At 32.1% G+C, this 25,101-nt stretch overlaps 1 protein-coding gene across 1 annotated transcript in view; it reads right to left on the bottom strand.

Annotated features, from left to right (window-relative positions):
* Window positions 1–24,804, bottom strand: part of LOC139525409 (uncharacterized) — a 52,965-nt gene extending 28,161 nt beyond the window's left edge. Inside the window, exons 1-4 of the mRNA XM_071320730.1 lie at window positions 24,786–24,804; window positions 6,730–6,812; window positions 2,543–3,637; window positions 938–1,091 (exon numbers count right to left, since the gene is read on the bottom strand). Of these exons, the coding sequence (XP_071176831.1) occupies window positions 938–1,091; window positions 2,543–3,637; window positions 6,730–6,799 (1,319 nt within the window). The 5' untranslated portion in view covers window positions 6,800–6,812; window positions 24,786–24,804. The remainder of the gene's footprint in view (window positions 1–937; window positions 1,092–2,542; window positions 3,638–6,729; window positions 6,813–24,785) is intronic.
* Between the last annotated feature and the right edge of the window lie 297 nt (window positions 24,805–25,101).

Below are 25,101 nucleotides of genomic sequence, written 5' to 3'. Positions count from 1 at the left end.
AGAGTTGGCACTCATGCCACATCTTCGTATATCTATAAACCTAAAAATAGATGGATGTCATACTTTTACAAAGGCACATGTTTAACAATGCTCACATCAAAGTAAATAATTTTAAATTAATGTGATCACGACTTCATAACAACTACCTTCAACCAAAGCACAATCTTTATACTGGTCAGATGAACGGACAGACATATCGTAAACATTTTGATCTTATGCTTCAATTTCGTTTAAAAAAATCATAGTAAACAACATAGAACGTGATTTAAAGTGTTTGACAACTGATGCTTCCACAAGAGCAACGACCAAAATGCAGGATAGTGTTACCACATACCCATTACGAGACTTATGTTTCCGGATGTAGACATTTAGATAGTGACATTTCGGCTAAAAGTGAACTTGTAATACTGATGATGCATGTTTAGAGTTGATGAGACTCCATCAGGGTTATTTATTGACTATACACTACATCAAACTTAAACTTTTTTTTATTATTAAAAACATCAAATGATATCGGTTATAAAAGTTTCTGCACTTTTTGTTATTCAAAGACAGAGATCTACTAAATAGGTACAGCTTTATCGTAGATAAACAACTATAGGCATAAGTGGCGGAGCATGTAGGGGCAAGGGTGGATCATCCCCAAATAGAGACTTAGATAACAAAGAAACATTCGAACTCAAGTAAAAAGAAAAGGCAAGCAACAGTACACAAAAAACAACACAAAAAACTAGAGCCTGTGCAATACTAACAACCACGGTTGATCTGAGGTGCTCCGGAACGAATATCCGATCTAGCCTGGTATGTGCACCCATCATGTTGCTGTCAATGGCAACTGTTCAGTAAAACAATGATACCAAAAACAAGTTCTTGTATGTAAATTAGCTATTTCACCCTTTTTTTGTAAACATTTTAAATATAAATCGTGAACATTTACCTTTTAGATTTCTCTTCTTCGCTACGGAGTTCCTTTTCTAATGTGTAACATCGATCCTCTGATGCCCTGCACCTCACCTGCAAACCTTCTGATTTCTTTTTTATTTCTTTATTCTCCTGACTGATGTTTTGTATTTCAATACTAACTTCGTCAACTAAGGATGAATCAAGAGTCACCAATTACTAATGTATCTTGTAAGTTATGATTTTCAAGTCTACATTCATTCACATTGTACTCGCTGGTTGTGCATTAAGAACATGGGCGTCCTTTTGATATGCAAATTTATTATATCATTTTGCCTTAATTTACTATATATAATATCAATATGTAGAACAGCACAAATGAGATAAAACAGATAGAATGTTTCGTGACCCGTTAAGACCAAAAAATGATGAGAATTTGGTTAAAACTTTGCCCGTCTAATTGTCATTTGATTACTTCCGTCACTTGATATAGTATTCCTGGAAAGATGTTTCGTGTTACAATAAATGGTACGGTTCTAGTATTGAAATTCAACATCCAATATAAGCATTATAAGATACAAAAATACTTTGTTCTTTTTTACATATACCTTTTGTTATTTGAAAAAATATTATCTTAGTTTTTTAAAGAAAAGAACCACAGAAAGACAGACAACAGCTTTGTCAAAAGAAAAATATAAAAGACATAATTAATTCTACCTTGAAAGAGAAGGTTGAATTCGATCCCAGCTAGATCAAATCAAAGACTGAACTGATATTAGTTGAACAAAAGCCATGCAATTATTTAAATAGTATTACACTAACGGCAGTGCATAAGTCTGGAAAAAAAAGACTTCATAATTGATTGATTGTTGGTTGCTTAACATCCAGTGGCAAATATTTCATGCATATTCAGGACGAGAACAAGTTTACAATAAATACAATAGGTAGGTCTTGTCACAATACACCTTATCGCTATTTGTCCGCCATTGCTTGATATCACACAGATTCCCGTGAAATGTTGACGTCATAAAACAAAATATCTGACGCCACAATGGAAAAGTGATTGTTGTTGACGTCTAAAATTCAAGCGGCCGGGTCAGCCGGGATAAGTGATAAGGTGTATAGAGGCAATCTGGGATGATGGTCGGGGAAATTTGAACTGGCACTGGAAAATGAGGGTATATTGGATAGGGACAGAAATTTTGCCTTGCAACAGGTCACCCTACGGACCCCTCAAAGATTTGTTCCAAGGGTTATAAACGTGCAAAGAGCGCGGCACTCTCTTTTCACGAGGCATCGGATTTAACGTCCCCACTGCGGCAAGCGTTTTACTGCCGGTCGGGAGAAGACCAAATGACCATATTTCTATTCCCCTGTCACCCTTGGGGGCAAGACTTCATCAAGAATTTCTCTGTATGTAAAGAGCTGTTCAGATCAATGTGACTGTTTCAGTTCAAAATTTGTTTACTGTCGAGATAAATGTCATACTAGGCAAAGTATTTGTGTTCCAACATGTAAAACATGTCCTTATCAGTCACGTTTACAATTTTATTTTGAAGAACGAATTAAATCAGAATTTGAATTAATAAAAAACCAACTGTCGTGTTAGTAAATTAAGAAAAAAATGTTAATAAATACATGCCTTGTACTCCTCTAGTATTTCTTGAGTCTGTATAGAACATCTTTTCCCGATGAAGGAGCTCAAGAATAATTTGTTTTGTGGCTGCAATGTTGATTCCAGATCTAGTTTTTTCAAAAACCAACAGTTTGTCTTCGTTCATTTTTGTTATTTCTAGAAAGGCGTTACTAAGACAAAATGAGCTGCTCTGTTGAGATGAGTTCGAAAATCCGGCGGTCAAAAAGTGTTCATGAAGGATAGATTTTAACACATCGACATTTATAATAAATTTACTGAGAAAGCAAAGTTGAGTTTTGTCAATTGTCCATACCACTTGAATCCGGTCTTTTTCAAGAATACAGGTAAGAATTTCAGAAGCCTGTTTGCAAGTTAATAGCTGAAGAACAAGGGGATCAAGCTGAATATTCTGATTGAATAAATCTGACAATAATTTTTTCATCTCATTTTCTGCTTTTTCAATCGTGACATCCTTTCCTTGTAAGAAAATACTGCTTTGACCTGGTTGGATGCGGGCCAATATATCGGGAAATGTTCCAGTTAATTTGTCAATAAAAGCAAATGCTTTGATAGCTTCTATTTTCCATTTTTCATCAATTTTCACTATCTTTGTGACAGTAACACGGTTGATCTCATGGATGCCTTTATTTATGTAATCTTTTTGTTCTGAGTGTCCAACAATATAGATCTTTGAATCATCGCGCAGCATGTCTATACTTCTTTCCTTTAAGCCCTTTTTGAAGTATTCCTCAGCCAGTTTTGATGTATACGGAAATCTCTGAATCGGTTTCAGTAGAATTTCATCAACCTCGTTTACTAAGTAATTCTCTACTTCATTAAAGATTTCATCGGCTGCTGACGAATTTACTTTAATTTCGAGGTGTTCTTTGCAGGAATTAATGCTGTCAACTTGACAACACTTAGTGCTATGAATGATCTGTTGGATTTTAGACAAACTGTGTTTCATTAAAAACTGCATTTTGATTGGCACCAGCAAAAACGATGTATGTTTCGAAGTGTGGCCATTTGGAAGACCTATAGTGATATTGAGATTCTTCCACGGTGGTTCCCATTTAAAGTTGTAATGTCCCTGTACTTTCCCTATCAAAGAAGAGAAGAAAAATTAATGTTTAGAAATACCTTTACTGATATGCAAGTCATTTGAATTCAATTTGTTTTTGGTTTGATAGCTTTTATGGTGACTAGCCAAGTCATACTCTAAATCAACGAAAAAAAAATATTAAGGTGCAAAAAAGTTTAGATCTATAATTTAAACTAGCATAATTCAACAATTTAACAGAAATATAACATGTCCATCTTTTGAAAGCATTAATTTGAACGTCTCCCCCCCCCGCCATCAACATTTTGCTTGGGAAAAACAATCACCAAAATTTGTAATAATTTTAGACGAAAAGAGAAAGTCGGGCGCACATTTTAATGTTCACGCGCGTTTGTGTTGACTGTTTTGTCTTGAAAACGTATAAAGCAAAACTATTTGATACATACTAGTGCTTCAGATTCTCTTATTTTTATAGATTTATGCTACTTGTACAAAAGGTCAAACTAATACCTTTAAAATATGGTAGGTTTCCCTGCTACTACAACTACCTAAAAGTTCAGATGTATTTCAATTTATATATTTTTTAAAGTTTCGTTGACAGTTTTTTCAATTTTAAATTTAGGCAATTTATTTTATACTATTCATAAATTGTACTAAAAATAAAGAAAAAGACGGACATACTGTTCACAAATATTCCCCTTCATTATTTGATAATTCGTTATTTGTGAAATCTAAGGAAATGAGTCTTTGACCTCTGAAATAGTTCAATCTGTCGCTCCGCGTCGTCGGGTGACTTGAATAGCAGACAATATGTTATAAGAGTTTCGCATTGATGAAGGCAGTATGATGGAACATGATTGCTTACATCCACTTCCCTTGAACTGTGGTGGATAGTTGTCTCATATCTCTCCTTATTTATCTAGATATACTGCAGAATATCTACAAGATTTTCTAGATTTCTTTAATAACTTTCAACAATCTATATCTAAGTTCACATCTGATTGATTGATTGATTGTTGGTTGCTTTACGCCGCATAACTTCACATCTGAAGTTTCGAATGAAAACAAATGCGATTTTCGACACCACCATAAGACAACCAACCTTCACACCAAAAAAAAACAAACTGACTAACACCAATTTCTCTTTCCAAAGAGTTGTCAAGCCAAAAACTCTGTTCCAGACGAATTCCGTACACCCAAGCAATAAAAATAAGACCGTTTGGGACAACTCAGACAGCAACCTTATCAAGAGGTTGTTAAACGACTCAAACAAATATAATTCCGATTGTTGTGAACTTTCCTCCTGACCTGACAAATCTTTCATATTTTGTCCACAAACACTGATGTCTTATTGCAAACGATTCTTCCTTAAAAGTGATTTTACCATCAACTCCCGTCATAACCTTTCGCCAATACAAAAAACTCAAAGATATTCTAGTTACATATAAAAGTAGGAGATATCGACAAAAGGAGGTTTTAAACCATTAGAAAGGGGCAATTTGTAAGTGCTGCATAGTTGTTAACATTTAAACCCCATTTTTGAGCACAGTCGCAAAGAAAATTATACAACATAATTATTTATAACATCCAAATGCAAAACGCAAATTTGTATTTATGCTCTTACGTGTAGAACTTGCAAGTTGCAATTTGTTGGTGAAACAGAAACACCATTAAACATCCGACCAAATAACCATCGGTCATTTTATACAAAAGACAGAAACTGCCTAATAACAAGACATCATTTAAGAGAAGGGCATGATTTTGAAAACATCTTTCAAATCATTGAGAAAAACCAAAACCAAAATAAGAAAACCAAAAGAAAGAGAGATTTTGAATAGAACAGTTACGAACTCCTGAAAATGATGGAGACAACGAGAGAGATATGGCCGGGTGAAATGTCGTTCCGGCTAAATGTAAATCAAGAAGGAAGATTCGCTCCTTAAACTTTTATTTCAGCAGTCCGGCAAGACCGAACAACAAACTCCAAACTAAATGTCATGTAACATAAAACAACAACAATATATATATAAGCACAATCAATTAAAGGATTAAGAAGATTAACAGATGACAATTTAGAAATAACAATAGATTAAAAGAGTAATTAGTGTCCGACGCGTATTTGTAAATGAAACTGTCACAGAGAATAACTAATGAGATAAATAGAGTAAATGCATTTAAGACCTTTGTCCAAGATTATGACACATAATCCGTGTAAAACACTTATGCCTGAATTTACGACAAAGTAAAGAATAATAAAATAAATGCAAAACCTAAATATACATTAAAACAATTGAAATACTAAAATGTGGTTTACAAACTAATTTCATTGCACTGTCCAAATAGTCCGGTCATAGAGACGTGAAAATATTCAAAAGCAAATCAAAACAATAATCTTGGAAATCATATATTTTACAGAAGTTCATACAATTTATAGAACTTTTTAAAGTATCAATTAGCGTGTTTAAATTATACCATTTGACATTTGTATAATCTTAATTCAGTTACTGTATCAGGTTATTTTCACAAACTGATCCACGACTAAATAGATTTGATGTTGATTGTTGCTATTTTAAGACATTATATATAATATTATGTTGTGTACAAGATGTAAGTTTGTACAAATTATAATTTGTACAGGGTTTTTGTTCAAGTTATAAGTTTTTTGACACACACCTTCTTGCACCAGGTGATACAGGTTTATCTTCTGAAATGTACTAGTTCAATGTTTTAAACTCAAATAAATATACTTCAACCTAACATTTAGTGCTACTCTCCTTGTCCTCAAAATGTAAGTGAGGATACCTGAATGGTTTAAATTCTAATTTTATTTTTCTCCTGATGCCATATTCATATCCATAAAAAGTCTATTTGTGGTCTTATAATGTTTTTTTGTATCAATGCTCAATATTAGATTGTATCAGTAGTTGTGAAAATATGACAGAAATATACGAAACAAAAGACTGTGTGCGTGCATCATCCATTTGTGTTAAGCAGTTCATAAAACACTGATAACTTGCACACAACATATATAAATCTGACGTAAAGCTGTCATTGGTTCAGACGTACTTTTATATATACTATTTCGGATACAGGTCGGAGTCATACACTTATTGTAAATCTCTTAGACTAGTACCTTGTTGCGGCGTCCATGATTCGTCAAATTCGCTGGCACATACTTCACTCTCTGTTATTGATCCAGACATTCTCTGTGAAGTACTGAAAGTAATCGCAAGAAGATGTATATGTTGAAATTAGGAACTTCATATTTATTAAACAATATTAATCGTGATAAAGTTTGCGAAATTAACACTTTCTTGAATCGTTTTTCTTGATTTACCTCCATCAGGATACTTCAAAAAATACATTTGAAGATCTTTTAAAGACAAAGATGTAAAATAACTTAAATATGTGATGACCTTAATGATCAAAGTCCTAAAAGCATATTAAGGTTAATCGTATTTCAATACTGCACTAGTGAGTTAGAATCCTAGTTTCTAAACATTGTCCAATTGTTTCGATACTTAATTTAAAAAAGAGTTTTTAAAAAATCAGTCCAGTACCGAGTACTAATTACCGAGCTAAACATGTCTCTAGCACTCCCCGAGGGCTTGCCCTCCATAAGCAAAGCTTTCAAGATTGATGACACACGGCCTTTTTATATATATCTTTATTCTGACAAACCTTTGTCAATACAATGGTATACAGAAGTAACATGTAATAAATAGCACAATTATAAATTACAGAAAACATAATATGTACACTATTTACAAATACAAGTTGAATTTAGCAAGGAGAACACACACATGAATTAATATGCCTTATAAATGTACATAGCTTTTTTAAATATGATTGTTTTGCCATATTCATTACTTCCTTAAATTTAATTATATTTGTATAATCAATATACTTTTTAGCGATATACTTTTGTCTTTCTATAGCCATAAATTTACACTTCATTTCATAGTGGAATTCATCTCCAAGATCTTTTAAGTCACATAGCTCGCAAATTCTTTTATCTCTCTGATTTTTTTCCATCTTCCACTTTCTATAGGTAATCTGTGGTTAATGAGTCTAAATTGACATAAAGTATAAATATCACGGGGTTCCAAAATGTCTAAATACGTTTCGAAAGCGATATTTTTATGTTTTCGAGTTCGTTTGAATATCTGAGTACCATGTTTGTTTAAATTGATCTTGGAGAGATGTTCTTACAATAGTCTTTAACCAAATTTCATTTATACAAGTTATGAACCATGATATAAACTAAACATTAGTTTGTATGCAATTGCTGATAATTCACTGGGTTTGCTAAAAATCAGTTTCGCCCAGTATGAAATCATGAGAACCTTGATATCTAAACTAATGGTATAACGTCCTAATTCTCCATATATAACACAATTCGGGGAAGAAGATTTAAGATGCAGTAGAAGTTTACAAAATTTCAAATGAACCCTTTCTAATATATCATTATTTCTAAATCCCCAAATTTCACAGCCGTAAAGTAAAACAGGTTTAACCAATTTATCAAATAAATCTAATTGACAGCTTATGGATAACCCATGCTTTCTCCACTTTTTGATAACTTCATACATGGCTCTCGTCGCTTTTTCTGCGAGATGCTTCTTGTTTGCTTTAAATGAGCCATTTTTAGAAAAATAAATCCCAAGATAATTAAACTCATTTACAATTTCTAAATCAGAATTACCAAAATTAAATTTAAGATTAGCAGGTTGTCTACCACTGCAAAAACTCATGGTTTTAGTCTTATCTACATTGACTTTCATTTTCAAACCATTACAATATAATTCGAACTTTTCTAATAACAAATTAAGTTCTGTGGCTGATTCAGCCAATACAGTATCGTCTGCGTAAAGAATTGCAAACGGTTCAACAAATATATCTAGTTCGTCTTCTAGGGCATCTGATATAGTTTTCAAGCCTTTCAAATTCCCTTTACAAAAGAAATCTTCCAAATCGTTCAAAAAAAGCGAAAAAAAGAAAAGGGGATAAATTCTCCCCTTGGCGTAGACCAATTTTACTTGGAAAATAATCAGATTTTTCACCATTGTATGACAAGCATGATTTTATATCAGCATACATGTTATGAATAATTTTATACATATAACCATTAATGTTAATTACTAGCATCTTATACCATAAAGCATCTCTAGTTACTGTGTCAAATGCTTTCTCAAAATCGACAAAAGCACAGAACAATTTATTCTTTTTTAATTTCAAAATTGAAAAAAATTTTTTTTAAAAATTACATCAATATTTTGGACGTTACAAGTGTCTGCTCAAAAAATCAAATAATTCGATACTTGACTGAAAGAAGACAATACAACCTCAATAATTATAAGCCATTTGATAGTTTCCTGAAGAAATATTCTCTTACATAATTTGAAGTTGAAAAGGATTGATAGGAATACGGGTTCTATTTTACATACTCCATCATTTTACAAGAAGTCTTTATGTTTATTTTTGATTGTTGCATAGGAGTATATGTCTAAATTGCGAACCTGATATTGATAATGATATTTATGATATTTATGATATTAAATTCTTCATTAACCAAGACAATTAAAACTATTCTAAATTCAGCATTTTGACCTTGATCAAAATTGAAAAGGTGCACATAAGCACTGAATGAAACTAACCTTTAAAATTTGCCTTGAACATTGTTGAAGACCATTAGTTTTTTTTACAGTTTTTTTTTATAAGTTTAATGCGTCCAATTTCTTTAAAGCGCTTTTTGGGATTTAACTTCATCCGAAACTCTCAACCAAAACATTTGAAAGCCAGTGATGTTTAAATAAGAAGAATCATGATGATTTCTTTAAACCAAAAAGGGACCTCAAAGTATAGCAAATGCATCTTAGTCCAACATTGTTTGATGGAGTTCAAGTATTTCTTAATTTGTGAACGTTGAAATTTTTCGATATTATAAATTATAGCAGTACCGAATCACTAGTCAACCGACCATAAATAAATACAAAAATACATAATCTTTATTGCAAGAGGATGATTTCAAACTAATCCGTCTGATAGTCTTCAAAATAATAATAACATATGAATAAGTACATACAGTATTATAAAGATATATTATTCACACTATACAATTGTATCTAGATAATAATGGAAAAAAGTATATCGATTTGCACAAAAAATGAAAATTTTGTAACATTTTGTTTGTAAAGATAATAATGTAATTACTAATTTTATTTCATTTGGTAAACTGTTCCATATTTTAGAACCATAATATGTAAATGTTTTCTTTAAAAAAACGTTTTTGGTTTTGGAAGACTTAATAGTTTTTCATCAGTTGAACGTAAATTATAATTTTGATGACTTGTAAAATGAAAATTTTCTTGTAAATAGTTATAGAAACCATATTATTTATTGATTTAGACAAAAGAATTGCCTTTTGGTATTGAATGCCTTTTCCACACTTAACTAGTTTAAACTATTAAACAATAAATTGAATGATATCATTTTGTCAGCTTCTACTATAACCTTAGCAGATTTCTTTAATAACTTATTCAGTTTATTTATTCCACTTTCATAACATCTTCCCCATGCATATATTGCAACAATAATCAAATATTGACAGAATATAAATATTAAAATAGATAATACGTATATGCATAGGTAAATATTTTCTTACCTTTTGTAATAAATAGATTCTATTTGATATCGTACATAACATTTTATCTATCTGCTCATTCCTAATTTAGGTATTTGTCGATATATAAACCAAGAAGATTTCACAATCTGCATTCTCTATTTGTTCATCTGAAATATTGATATCTAAACTGTTCCCAGTTGATACACATTAAACTAACAGTTGAACAGCAAAAACGACATAAAAAACTTTAAATACAAAAACTACCCTATAACATATTTCCCTCCGCTCAAATATGTTTGTCCCCAAACATAAAAAACAAAAGATTATCACAAAGAATGCAGTTGATTTAAAAAGAAAATACAATATAAAATCTGAAAATTAACTAAGTTGATAATAAGTCATTGTGATTACATAAAACAGAATTGCACATAGAGCATTACATATTTAAAAAGAAGATAAAACACAGACACTCATCCTCCCACACAAACATACTGGGTGCAACTTGCACAAGATGACCAAGTCTTATACAAGTGCATGGTGTAAAACTGAGTGGTCAATCCAGCTATACACCATTTGATTTACCAGTACATTCACAAGCTAAAGAATCACAAAAAGAAATCATACAAACATTGATAAAAAAAACATTGCTATTTATATTAGGAAATATACATTCAAGACATTCACAATATTTACTATATTAGTTGGACACAATGGTAAGCAGTTTTCTTTTAATGAATAATGAAAAAAGAATATACCTTGTAATAAAATCTACATCTCATTTCAATTACACACTCCTTTTTTTTCTTTTTCTAAAGCATCAACAAACAAAAAATCTTCTGATTACTACATTAATACTCATTAAAAATATCCAAAAAACACAATATCTCGAAATCTTTAAAACAGATAATTATCATTATGAAATTAAGTCCAAATTACATTCACTCTTTCGTTATAATATTTCACCCCTGTATCTTTTTATTCTAACTATTGTCATGACTGTTGGTTGCTGTGCCTAACAAAAGTCATGGTCTTGATTTGAAGGTACATTTTCTCGGCTAACACACTCTACAAGTTTGAATCTACTGGTTTATTTACTATCAAGTAAACTAATAATCCAGAGGAACTTTAATAGAATGGCAGCAAACATCCGATCAAGAACATGACATTCTTCAAGTGGTCATGTATGCAGGACTTCAGTTTCATGTCACGATGGTTCCTTGGAAAGCGGCAATTAGATGACTAGTTAATTATCGTGGCATTTTTCTGACAACTGTATGGAGTAGACATCAATATTTGAACCTGGTGTTGAAAGCTTTCTGCCATAACTGTCCTTGCTATTTCTAAAGATGTGATGCTGATTCAGAGTCCAGTGTGTTCTTCTTTGACAATAAACTATTTGCTGTTAAGGTGGAAAGGCTTGCACATTTTGATCTTCTCTGGCACCATGCAGTTGTCTTTCTTTACAATGAGTTGGCCAACTTTGGTACAGCAACTTTTAAAGTTGAAAACTGAAACTAAACAAGATTATAATTAGACTTCTGTAAATGGTAGACTATGAAAACAAAATTCGTTTGAATACTACCAATGACTTTTACAGATTTAAAACTAATTATATTTTATATCTATTAAGATTCAATCTTGCACAATATTTGCTGAAATTAAAAGAATTTGAAGATAACTGTAAAGATAAAATAATAAATAATATTCCAATAAGTTACTTATCTTCAATAGTAGATTCTCACTTTCCGCTGTTCCTTCAGTTGAATTATAGTTACGAAATTTCTTCGCAAATTTTGTAAGTAGACAATTTAAAAGTAATTTTGAAAGCTGTTGCTAATAATAATGCCATGCCACAGCTAAATGGATAGAAAAGCTGCTAACGGGCCCGCCACCAAGAGCCAATGCACGTCGAGTTTAAGGGGGACTATCGAACATGCACAGCCCAAGACACAGGGGGTCAGTCTTTCGCAAGATTTAAGCAATGGCAGGCAAAACTATAAAGCAAGCAGCAAGTTGTAACAATTTTATATAGTAACTGGTCCAAATAATAATAATGATGCCGAAACAATTTACAAATAAATAAAGTTCAAATGTTCCAAATAATAAAGTCACTAATTTCACTAATCCAATTCACAGTTTAAAGTTAAAGTCCAAAAATGTTCCAAATATTCAAAGTTGATGTTGTCTGGTTGAACGATTACAGTTGTGTTGAGCTGTCTTTTGAGTTAGCGTTCCTCCTGAGTAGCTGAGCCTGGTTGGCTTTGGAAGCACTCCTATCTGGATCACACCGACGAGACTACACTGGTAACTACATCATGACTACATTGTGACTACATCGTGACTTCAATGATTTCAAAAAGTTGGCTGTACAATTTATAGCACATCTAGTAAGAGCTCAAATTATGACGAGTATTACTAACTATAAATTTATGTAATTTGAGTAATCACAATTTTACTACAAAACTGTCAAAGGTAAAATATAAGAATAGTGTCAATTTAGTTAAGCCAATTAAAAGATAAGTTAATTATATTACTTTTGACTTGAGTAATTAGTGACATGCTGACAGAACAAAATTTACCTGACATAATAATTTTACAATTTTCCTTTTAATAAAATCAAAATAAAATGTTTTCCAAAAACGACATAAATAACTTTAAATACAAAAACTACCCTATAACATATTAAAGCAAAAGATCATACATATACAGTTTACAAGATTCATTAACAAATTGAGTACAATAGACAAAGAAGATAGCTCTAATAAAAAGTCGTTCGGAAAGTTTCGTGAAACGTTACTGCACATTTAATATCACAATATTTTTTCAGATAAAACAAGAAGCGTGTATTTTAAGAGCCAGTCTATGATAAAACCATGCGAAATGGTCCAAATCCAAAATATTCCAATCAGACTAATACTTTGTATTTTAGATACCTTATATGTAATAACAGTTACTATTTGTGCAAAATAATTTGAAAAAATATTCAGCCATTATTTGTGTATGCCGAACCTTTGATAATTGTCCATTTCTATACTGACAAAAGGCAATTTTAAGCCTATTTAAGGGTATTTTGACCTGATTTTTTTTTGTATTATAGAAATATTACAGCTAAATGATAACAAATATCTTAACAAACAACTTAAAATGAAAGGAAATTAGGATAATTCAACGTTGTGACATTTCTCAATACCCCTCCTCTGACAGGTTGAAATTGCATGGTTTTCAAAGAGGGCTGATTCTGCAAACTTTGTAGTTTTTTAAAGGCTTGAATCTTGTAAGATCATGTTTTATATTCAATAAAATGTAATATTTCATGAAGCTTATATATTTATCTACAAAATGCAAGAACACGGTGCTCGGCAAATGATACCTTCTTACGATAAAATAATAATTAAAGATAGGCATGATGGCAATTTTGCCGAATTTTGGATTTTTTTATCTGTTTCAATAGAAACTTTTAAAAGTATGTGATAGTCAAAATATAAGAAAAATAATGACTGAACTAATGTTTACTGATTATATTAATTTAATAAACCAAGTTTAACTTAGTTAAAATTAGAAAATATACTAAAGGAGTAAACCCGGTTAGACCCCCTTTTTTGCCCCTAAACTGAGCATTTTTACAATATGTTTAAAATATAAACTTATTCAAAAGTTCATTTTATAATATTCTCGTTTTTAGACGCTTTTTGTCTAAATTCAAAGTGGCCACAATTGAGTTCAGTCTCAAATTTTTAAAACATGTTGTATTTGATAATGATTCATAAAACTGTTTAACATATAAAAGATAGAGACTCAACATGAATGCAGCCCCTTACAATTTGGACAAAAGACTATCGTAAAAGTACTAAAAATTCTAATCACTTCTCCTTCAGATGAAATTGGGGAATTTCTTTTCTAAAATAGTATGAAAATGTAGACAAAACTGCACAAACTGCGCAGCCTTGTACATTCATGTTATCTATTACCAGAAAAGTGGAAGATTTAATAGTTTTGTGAATATCATAGAATTGTGCCTCTTACCTAGAAAAGTGCTATATTTTGTACATTGTGATAAAGCTTTATGCTCAAAGCCATTAATTTCAGCAAAAATTAGCGAAGCAGAACTAAACTTAAACTTGACCTGTAACTCATCATGGTTAACTCACATACCAAAAATTAGCCCAATATCAGAAGGCATTTAGAAAAAAGTCTGTATAACTATGATTTTCAACAATTTCTCAAAGTCCAAAGCCCGTAATTTCGGCAAAAAATAGTGGAGCGGAGAGAAACTTAAACTTGATCTGTAATTCATCATGGTTATCTCACATACCAAAAATCAGTCCAATTTCTGAAGGCGTTTAGAAAAAAAACTCTGTATAATAGTTTGTTGCCGAATGATGGAATGACGGAATTACGGAATTTCGGAATTACGGATTTTGGAATTTCGGACAAGGGTAAAACTATATGGCACCGACAACTTTATTGCGGGGCCATAAAAATTAAAAAAATAAAGTCACCAATATCTATTTTAACTAAATATCAAACAATTTTGCAGCATCAGAGTCCCCAACCCGATACAAATTCATTGTAATGGAACAAAATTTTAACTTGATCTCTAATTTGTCATGGTGTAAACAACATAAAAATATCGAAACAAAATCTTCAAGCATAATGAAGAATCTTGTTGAATTCTGACTATTTAAGTGAATTTCATCTGTTCAAAGACCACCACCCTGCACACAAATATCAGACTGGAACAAAATTGAACCACTAAATACCAAAAACATCCAAAATGTCATTTAGTCTTTAAACTAGAGGCTTTAAAGAGCCTGTGTCGCTCACCTTGGTCTATGTGAATATTAAACAAAGGACACAGATGGATTCATGACAAGACTGAAGTTGTGTTTTGGTGATGGTGTTGAGTTTGTAGATCTTTCTTAACTAAGTTCAGTGATTGCCTCTATAGTTGGTTTCATTCCTATCAAAAGTTTCAAAGAGGAAGCTATTTTGAAGTAAAAGTATGTTCACAACTCTGTTTCATATAATAAGCTAATTAAAAGACTGTCATCAATTGAAAGTATGTGAAAACCAGGTGCTCTGCAGGGAGCAGCTTTATACAACCGCAGTGGTTGGACCCTTAACGGTTGGAGCAAATTAAATTTGGTCACAATGTTCAAGCTTGATGCTGTCTGAATTTAGATTGTGATTGAATTTTTGACAAAATAAAGGTTTTTGTTACAAAATAAATGTGGTCAAAGATCAAACAAATCTATTGCACAATACTGTGCGATTGAAGATTTCTTCTTGAAACTTTTCAAAATTTTGAAAAAAAAAGAAATCCCTTAAAAAAATTGTAAACAAATCCCCTCCACCCAACTTATTGAAACCTCCTTTAAGCAATAACCCTTAAACTCATTCCCATCATTTCCTTTGTAGTATGGAACCTTGTAGTACAATTACAGAGAGATCTATACACTTAAACCCAAGTTGTTCTTTGGAAACTAGAAACATGCTTCTTTTTGGCCCCTAATTTCTACATATTTTGGGCAGTTCATCCAAAACTTAATCCAAGCCTCCCCTTTGTTATATGGAACATTGTGGTACAATTTAGAGAGATCCATGCAATTACACACAAGTTATTGTCTTGAAACTAGAAAATGCTTGTCTTTGGCCCCTTTTTTGCCCTTAAGTCCTAACTTTGAACCCATAACACATCAAATGAATCCAAACCTTCTACTTGTGGTTTAAAACATTGTGGTACAATATCAGAGCAATTGAAATACTTATACACAAGTTATTATCCTTAAAATATAAATTACTTGTTTTGGGCCCCTTTTAGGCCCTTAATTCCTAAACGGTTGGGACCACCATTCCCAAAATCGATCCCAACCTTCCTTTTGTGGTATTGAACTTTTTGAAAAAAATCATAAAGATCTATACACTTAAACTAAAGTTATTGTCCGGAATATAAGTCTACTTTAATCAGTTTTAGTTAAAATATTAAGGGGCAAAAACAATTACAATTAGTGCATTTTATAGATATTTTGGAAGCTTTTTTTACTAACTTCCCATTATTTGCCGAGCTAAATTTTTTCAATTGTCTTAGAACTGATATGCACCTTTAAAAAAATCCTAAAAGTAAAAAAAACAAGAATGTGTCCATAGTACACGGATGCACTCGCACTATCATTTTCTATGTTCAGTGGACCCTGAAATTGGGGTCAAAATTATAATTTGGAATTATAATTACAAAGATCATATCATAGGGAACATGTGTACTAAGTTTCAAGTTGATGTAACTTTAACTTTATCAAAAACTACCTTGACAAAAAACTTTAACCTGAACTTTGCACTATCAATTTCTATGTTCAGTGGACCATGAAATTGGGGTCAAAACTATAATTTGGCATTAAAATTAGAAAGATCATATCATGGGGAACATGTGTACTAAGTTTCAAGTTGATTGGACTTCAACTTCTTCAAAAACTACCTTGACCAAACACTTTAACCTGAAGCGAACGGAGCCACAGACCAGAAAACATAATGCCCCTCTACTATCGTAGGTGGGGCATAAAAATATGATCTTGAGAGAAAACACTTACTGAGTACATGTACTACATGCAAGTTATCTAATACATATGTTGCACGAACCTCTCTGGCAACCTGCCAAAAGGTAAAAAAATCTCAATATGCATTTTGTTTTGTTTTTTTAATGATGTTCTTTGCAAAATATAACAAGATAATGTTATATTTAAGAGATATATCAATTATCCAGACCTTTAAAAAGTACCTAAATATGGTGATTTTTTTTTTTTTTTAAATAATTCACAAATATGCAAATAAGGCTGTTAAATGGAAAATAGTGTAAATATAACAATTTTTTTTTATCTTAACTCCTAAATACCCAAAGATTTTGGAAATATATATAATGTTGTAAATATGAGATTTTGCATGGTTTTATGGTAGACTGGCTCTTAAGAAAACAGTTATTGTGAAGATAAATTTATCAAGGATAGCTCATGGTTTCGATCGATAGGGCATAAATCAAAATCTTTAGGAGTATTATACCTGTATGATATCATTTACCAAAAGACTTATCGACATCATAAATAGAAATAATCAAAGCACTGTAAGCGCTGTAGGCAGTTAACCAAAAACCAAGGCAAACATAATTATAAAAACTGTGGCAATGTTGCTTCAATTTTTTTTTAAAGATTTTTAAAAAGAACAAACATTAGACAGTCATATATTGTATATTTATGTTCATTTAATGAATTAATCATTAAGGCAAATAATTCATATTTTGTCAAAGTTTTTAAAAGCTTCGCATATATCAAGTATATTTTTTTCATGGTATTGAGTCAGCAGTGGTACAAGTTTGCAATGATTGCAGTTCTTCTAGTTGATAGTTAACGTTGGTATTGGTTGACTGTTAGCAGTTCAAGTTGACTTTAGTAAGAGCTTGTAAAAGTATGAATGGACTTGCTTCCCTGGAAAGAAAACTGAGTTTGTGTTCAACAGTACAAAAGTTATGAGACACAAATCTGACAAATGTTTACTACTACAAGGATCAAAGGTGAGGTCTGACTAACCTGTCCATAGTAAATGTTCATGTCCCCCACCTTCACCCCAAGTCTATGATGTCTGAGTTTGGAATAAAATGACAGGTAGTTATAAAAACAGTTGGTCAAACATTCTTTGGCTTGAAAGATGTGTTTTCTTTATAATGAGACATATGAAAATGAAAATTTTTATAGAACCAGAAATAATTCAAATTATAATTAAGGTAAATTCTTTAAACCTACTAATTTTTTTCCATCAATAAAGTTTTATAATTATGAAAAACATTTTTGTTACATAATGCTGTTACGAAGTCTTCCAAACAAAGCTCCAATAATTATTCATTCCCATGGTCGCCTGAAATTGGGCAAGATCTAGTACACATTGGTTAGGTCTAGCAAAGTGACATAGATATAGGAAGATGTGGTGTGAGTGCCAATGAGACAACGATCCATCCAAATAACAATTTTTAAAAAAGTAAACCATTATAGGTCAATGTACGGCCTTCAACACGGAGCCTTGGCTCACACCGAACAACAAGCTATAAAGGGCCCCAACATTACTTGTGTTAAAACATTCAAACGGGAAAACCAACAGTTTAATCTTTATAAAAAAAAAAACCGAGAAACGAGAAACACGTATATATTACATAACCAAACGACAACTACTGTACATCAGATTCCTGACTTAGAACAGGTGCAAACATTTGCAGCGGGATTAAACGTTTTAATGGATCCAACCCTTCTCCCTTTTTCTGAAACAATAGCATGTTACATCACAACATAGAAAGACATGCATATGTGACGCCTATGAGATTGACATTGTATGTCATTCAATCTTTTTGAAATGACAAACAGGAATGAATATGGTTTAGTTTAGGAGTTGGTTTTTCAATCTTTTGTCAAGTTCTCAAAACACACACAAGAGGGGATGGGGTGACCCTAGGGACTACCCTTATATTTCATTTAATGTTTTATCTTGTTCCATACATGCATATATATGTTTTGGGGTGGGGATCTCAATCGTTATCAAGTTTTCAAAAAGGAGGGGAGGGGTGATCCTAGTGAATTCCCCTATATTTCATTTGATTTGTTATATTGTCCAATACATGAATATATATGTTTGAGGAGTGGGGATTTCATCTGTTTCTAAGTTATCAAACAGGAGTGGGTAGGGTGACCCTAAGGACTCTACCTATATTTCATTTGATTAGTTCTCATACATGAATATATATGGTTTAATTTAAAGGTGGGGATCTCGACTGTTTCCAATTTCTCAATCAGGAGGGGTGGGGTGACTGCAGGGACTTCCCCTATATTTCATTTGATTTGTTATATAGTCCCATACATAAGAATATATGGTTAAGGGGTGATGATCTCGAATTTTTTCCAAGTTCTCAAACAGGAGGGTGTACAGTGACCAATGGGACCCCTTATAATTCATTTGATTTGTAATATTGTCCCATACATAAATATATGTTGTTTAAGATTATGGATCTCAACCGTTATAAATTCTCAAACAGAAAGGGGTAGAGTGGCCCCACGAACTCCACCTATATTTCATATGATTTGTTATATTGTCCCATACATGAATATATATTGTTTATGGGTGGGTATCTTGACCGTTACCAAATTCTCAAACAGGAGGGGTGGGGTGACCCGCAGGGAATCCCCCTATATTTTATTTGATTAGTTATATTGTCCCATACATGAATAAATATGGTTTAGGGTTGAGGATTTCGAATGTTTCCAAGTTCTCAAACAGAAGGGTTTGCATTGACCCTAGGGACCCTCTTAGTATTCCTTTGATTTGTAATATTGTCCCATACATGAATATAAATGGTTTAATATTGGGGATCTCAACCGTTTTCAAATTCTCAAACCGGAAGGGGAAGAATGGCCCCACGAACTCCACCTATATTTTATATGATTTGTTATATTGTCCCATGTATTTGGACTGTACGCATACGGTCCGGACCGTATACGTATACTCGTACGGTCCGACCATACGCGTACAGTCGGACCGTATGAGTATACGCGTATGGTCCAGTACGAGCTGACCATACATGTTATTAGATCATATGGGTTAAATTTTAAAAAAAATAACATTAATCACAATCTTTATTTTCAGATTTACTAATTTATTATTATTCACTGGGGTAAAGCTGATGACCGTAACTGCATTCACGGTCATCCCAAGATGTCGGATGAAAAATTAGGTCAGTTTCTGTATTGTCTGTTAAAGTGTTTCTATATCATTTTCTTTACAAAACATACACTGAAACGATGTAAATTTATAAAAGAATCACTCGAAAATCACTAATTACTTCCGAGAAATGTGCATGAAACGGGAAAATCGATTTAAAAAAATCGTTAAGATGACCGTAAATCATAATCAAAATATTTTCAAGATGACCGTAACATAAAACAAGGATGACCGTGATTGGTAAAAAGATGACCGTAACTTGTAAAGGATGACCGTAAATTGCATTTTTCTCGTAAACAATGAAATATTTATTGATATCGACGTTAAAATTTTAACACAAATTGACAGCGATACGACGAAAATTTGAAGAAACATGAATGTGTCCCTAGTACACGGATGCCTCATCTACACTAACATTTCCTATGTTTAGTGGACTATGAAAATGGGATAAAACTGTAATTTGGCATTAGAATTAAAAAGATCATACCATAGGGGAAAATGTGTACTAAGTTTCAATTTTATTTAACTTGAAGCTGGACAAACGGACAAACAAACAGACGAACGGACGAACGTACGCACAGACCAGAAAAACATATTGCCAATAAATGGAGCATTAAAAACATTAATAATACATACGAATATTTGGTAATCGAGCCCATGTGTATGGTTCCAGAGGAAGCAGATTAAAATCTTAATTTGTCTTGATATATGCAGGCAGAAACACTTTTGAAATAGAACAAAAGAATCGAAGCTCTGTGTTTATCGAGAAAGCGATAAATGTTAACTGTAATGTTTGATATAGTAACAAAATTTTAAAAAGTTAATAGAAACAAATAAAACGACAATTTTCTTATTTTAAAAACACCATTTGCATAAGTTTTCAATGTATCTATTACATAGTAATGCAATACAATAAGATATCAAGTCGACGACATGGTTCTTATCGGGGCCTTTTATAGCTGACTATGCAGTATGGACTTTGCTCATTGTTGAAGGCCTTACGGTTACCTATAGTTGTTAATGTTTGTGTCATTTTGGTCTTTTCTGGATAGTTGTCTCATTGGCAATAATAACACATCTTCTTTTTTATATATAGTATCTATAAGTTGGATGTAGAAAATGCATAACCTCCGATTTTTTTTTATCACGGACGGAGAACATATCAATCTTTTAGTTCAGAAATTTTCGTGTCTGTCCTTCCATTAAATGAATAAAGAAAAAATTCCCCAAAACAGGTAACGATTGTATCGAAACGAGAAAAATCGAGTGCACCTTTTTATGTTAGGGCATGTTTGGGGTGTATATTTTGTCTTTAAAACGTACAAAGCAAGAGTATTGACAACGTTCCGCCTTGTGATACGCTTTTCGTACAATACTATTTTAAGGATCTACTTTGCTGGAGCTCACCTTCACTAGTTTATTCGAATGATATTTTCAAAATGTTTCTGTTATTTTATTTGCATGACAAAATGAAAGACGATATAATATCAATGGTTGTACATGCCAATTTTTGGCATTTAAAAAAATGTGTATTTATTATATGTCTTTTAAAGGAATCCCAGAAACAAAACAAAAAATCTTTTGTCGAGCAGTTGAAGGCTGTGCACCGCATTTTTTTCATTATGCTTGTAAGGTGTCATTTTATCGCGCTTTTGTAGCATTTTTTCCCTTCCTGTTCATTTGAATGTCTTTTGTCAAATTCATTTTAAAAATTAAACCCTCTACTGTAAAAAAGATACATATGGTAATCTTTGCATTTGAAGCACGTCTTATTTTCTTCTACCTATAGGATAAAACTCTCATATTTATATGTGTATACCAACACGATTAATCATTTGATATAAAAAGATAGTTGTATAAATACGGATATTTCTTAGAATTGAGGGTCATCCTTTAAAAGTTACGGTCATCATTTACAAATTACGGTCATCTTAAAAACAGTTACGGTCAGCCTTGTTATGAATCTCTGATTCTGTTACGGTCATCTCGATTGTGATTTACGGTCATCTTGGCGATTTTTTCAAATCGAATTTCCCGTTTCATGCACATTTCTCGGAAGTAATTAGTGATTTCCGAGTGATTCTTTTATAAATTTACATCGTTTCAATGTATGATTTGTAAAGAAAATGATATAGAAACACTTTAACAGACAATACAGAAAATGACCTAATTTTTCATCCGACATCTTGGGATGACCGTGAATGCAGTTACGGTCATCAGCTTTACCCCAGTGATTATTACAATTACACGGATAAAATAAACAAATGAACAATTGAAATTAAATATTTGTTTAATTGTATATCTTGATCCTAATTTCGTACTCTCAACAAATGTTACACTTGCTACCACAAGTAACGCACTAATATTTTTTACATTTACATTTTTGCAGTTCGTGTATGTTCCTTAGCAAAAATATTTTTTGGTAAAGTTGCTAAATATTCTAAATCAATTGTCCTCCCACATTATATTTACTTCCGATATTTTCAATTTTAGTGATCATAATTCAATTATTTTACTCAGTGATCGACATGTTAAATACAAGAGATTAACAGATTCAATTAGCGTGAATTTTTTAAATCATTAAAATATATAGTAATTACAATTAAACTTTTTTATATCTATTTGAGAGTTAAGTTATATCTGTTATATGGATCTAATTAACTTTGACAACTTCTTAATATTAGTCAGACGTACGGTCCAAATACTCATACGGTCTGGAACATATACATGAATATATATGGTTTAGGGGTGGGGATCTCGACCGTTTCCAAGTTCTCAAATAGGAGGGGTGCGGTGATCCCCAGGGACTCAACCTATATTTCATTTGATTATATATATATTGTCCATACATGAATAAATATGGTTTAGGGGTGGGGATCTCAACTGTTTCCAAGTTTTAAAACATGAGGGGTGGGATCTCATCCGTTTCAAAGTTATCAAACAGGAGGAGGTAGAGTGGCCCAATGGTCTCCACCTATATATCATATGATTTGCTTACATTCAGGTATCATATAATATAGTTGCACTATTTGTGCCTGTCCCAAGTCAGGAGCCTGTAATTCAGTGGTTGTCGTTTGTTTATGTGTTACATATTTGTTTTTTTGTTACTTTTTTAAAATAAATAGGGCCGTTAGTTTTCTCGTTTGAATTGTTTTACGTTGTCTTGTCGGGGACTTTTATAGTTGACTATGCGGTATGGGCTTTGCTCATTGTTGAAGGCCGTACGATGACCTATAGTTGTTAATGTCTGTGTCATTTTGGTCTCTTGTGGATAGTTGTCTCATTGGCAATCATACCACATCTTTTTTTTTTTGTAAGAAACTTCCAGCTATTTTAACTGACCTATCAAAATTGAGAAGAAAAAAATACCCTTTGAAATTGCAGTAATATGTTTAACTTTAAAAGCATCTAACATGCATTACCAACATTTATCACTGATAAAGAAAATGTATACTGTTACCAGGAACATATATTATATTGTTTAGATAAACTGTTCCCAGCTGTATCATTGTATTGGATTTTGACATTAAAATTGGTGTACAAAATATTTTCTGCTTTTTCTTTCTTTTACATATATATCTTTTGGTTTTCAATTCTAGTGTTTATATTTATTTACCATGCATAGATGTATTTTGTCACCTGTCTGGATTCTTTCAGTTGATAGCCAAAACTCGGGATTACCCTTATCCGCTTCCAGAATCGGATCCGATATTGTAATTGTCTTCTCGCGGCAGCCATTTTGTTTTCAATGTTGTTTTTGACAGATATGTAGTGAGATACGATTTTACTCAGATTTACACATTATTTGTCGGCGATTTTCTGTATAAAGCTAGCGGTTGAACAAATTGAACATCGCTGTCATGAATAGTAATAATGAAAATAAGTTTGAGATCGTTTATTAGGAAACTTTGGTAAAAATGTTTGCAAAGTTATTATTTTTTTTCTTTCAAGGTCCGTCGGGGCTATCGGGCGTAGCTAGTAACCAAGTAGAAAGTCCGACTGCAAAAGTGAAAGGTCGCAGACCTCGGACCACCGCTTATTTGAACCCCTGCGTCTAAATTGAAAAGATATGAAAATTTCGTCTTCTAATTCAAAATTGCCGCCAACAGCGTGATCAGTTAAACTTATATTAATAGACTACTGACGTAGTTGACTACGTATTGACGACAAACAATATTCCTACGACTTTTGCAATTTGGGAAATCTTAACTACTTGTCTTTAGAGATTTTCGGCGATTAAATATTTCATACATTTGTTCTTTGACATCTTAGCCAAAAGCTCAGGGGATAATAAACTACATAAGGATTCCTAATGTGCTCTACTTCCTATGTGCAACTTCAAAACTTTTGGGAAAATCGACGATCATTTAAGGTTTTTCTGGTCATATTTTTTGTAGTCCAGAATGAAAAGTATGAAAAAACTTTCCAATAAGTTATAAATAACATAGTTACCAGCTAGTCCAAATAATTATGACGTCTTGAAATTCTATAATAGCCTTTCAAGACTTCGAAGTAAGGCGTCAAAGAAAAAAATTATAATAGCCTTTCAAGACGTCATAATTATTTGGACTAAGTTACCAGCTAGATAATAACAATGGCAAATATTTTAGCATTTATTGGGTAGAACACAAATCCAGAGTGTTCGCATAAGGCAGCTTAACTGCCTAAAAATTAAGGAAATATAATCCAACAGTAGTGGTAGCATATCTGTTTACAATTGTAATAATCGAAACCGAAAGTAGATAAAACATTGTTAGTCTAGATTATCGCGTCTATTAGATTTAAGTTAACTAGTTATCAAAAGAATATCAACTCACTTTACTTTTTTGGTTCCTATTAACCGTCACAAACGATGAATATACTTAAATAATATTCCGACTGAACGTTTTGGAAATTATCACATATATATATGTCATATGACCAGGCTCAAGCTAGCAGCCACTCGCTAGCAGCCAACACGCTAGCAGCCAGTTTTAGGATATGTCTATGAACCAAAAAATTGCATAAGTATTCAAACGTACTCATTTTTTTAAATTAATATATAACCAATGTTTGATCAGTGTTTAATATATAATGAATTAAGCAGTCGGCGAACTATTCGATGATTTAAAAATATCTAGTCCTGTTCATTAA

Source organism: Mytilus edulis, chromosome 5 (genome assembly GCF_963676685.1).
Source record: "Mytilus edulis chromosome 5, xbMytEdul2.2, whole genome shotgun sequence".
Lineage (NCBI taxonomy): Eukaryota > Metazoa > Mollusca > Bivalvia > Mytilida > Mytilidae > Mytilus > Mytilus edulis.
Note: the sequence above shows the minus strand (reverse complement) of the source record. Positions and strands in the feature narration are given on the sequence as shown.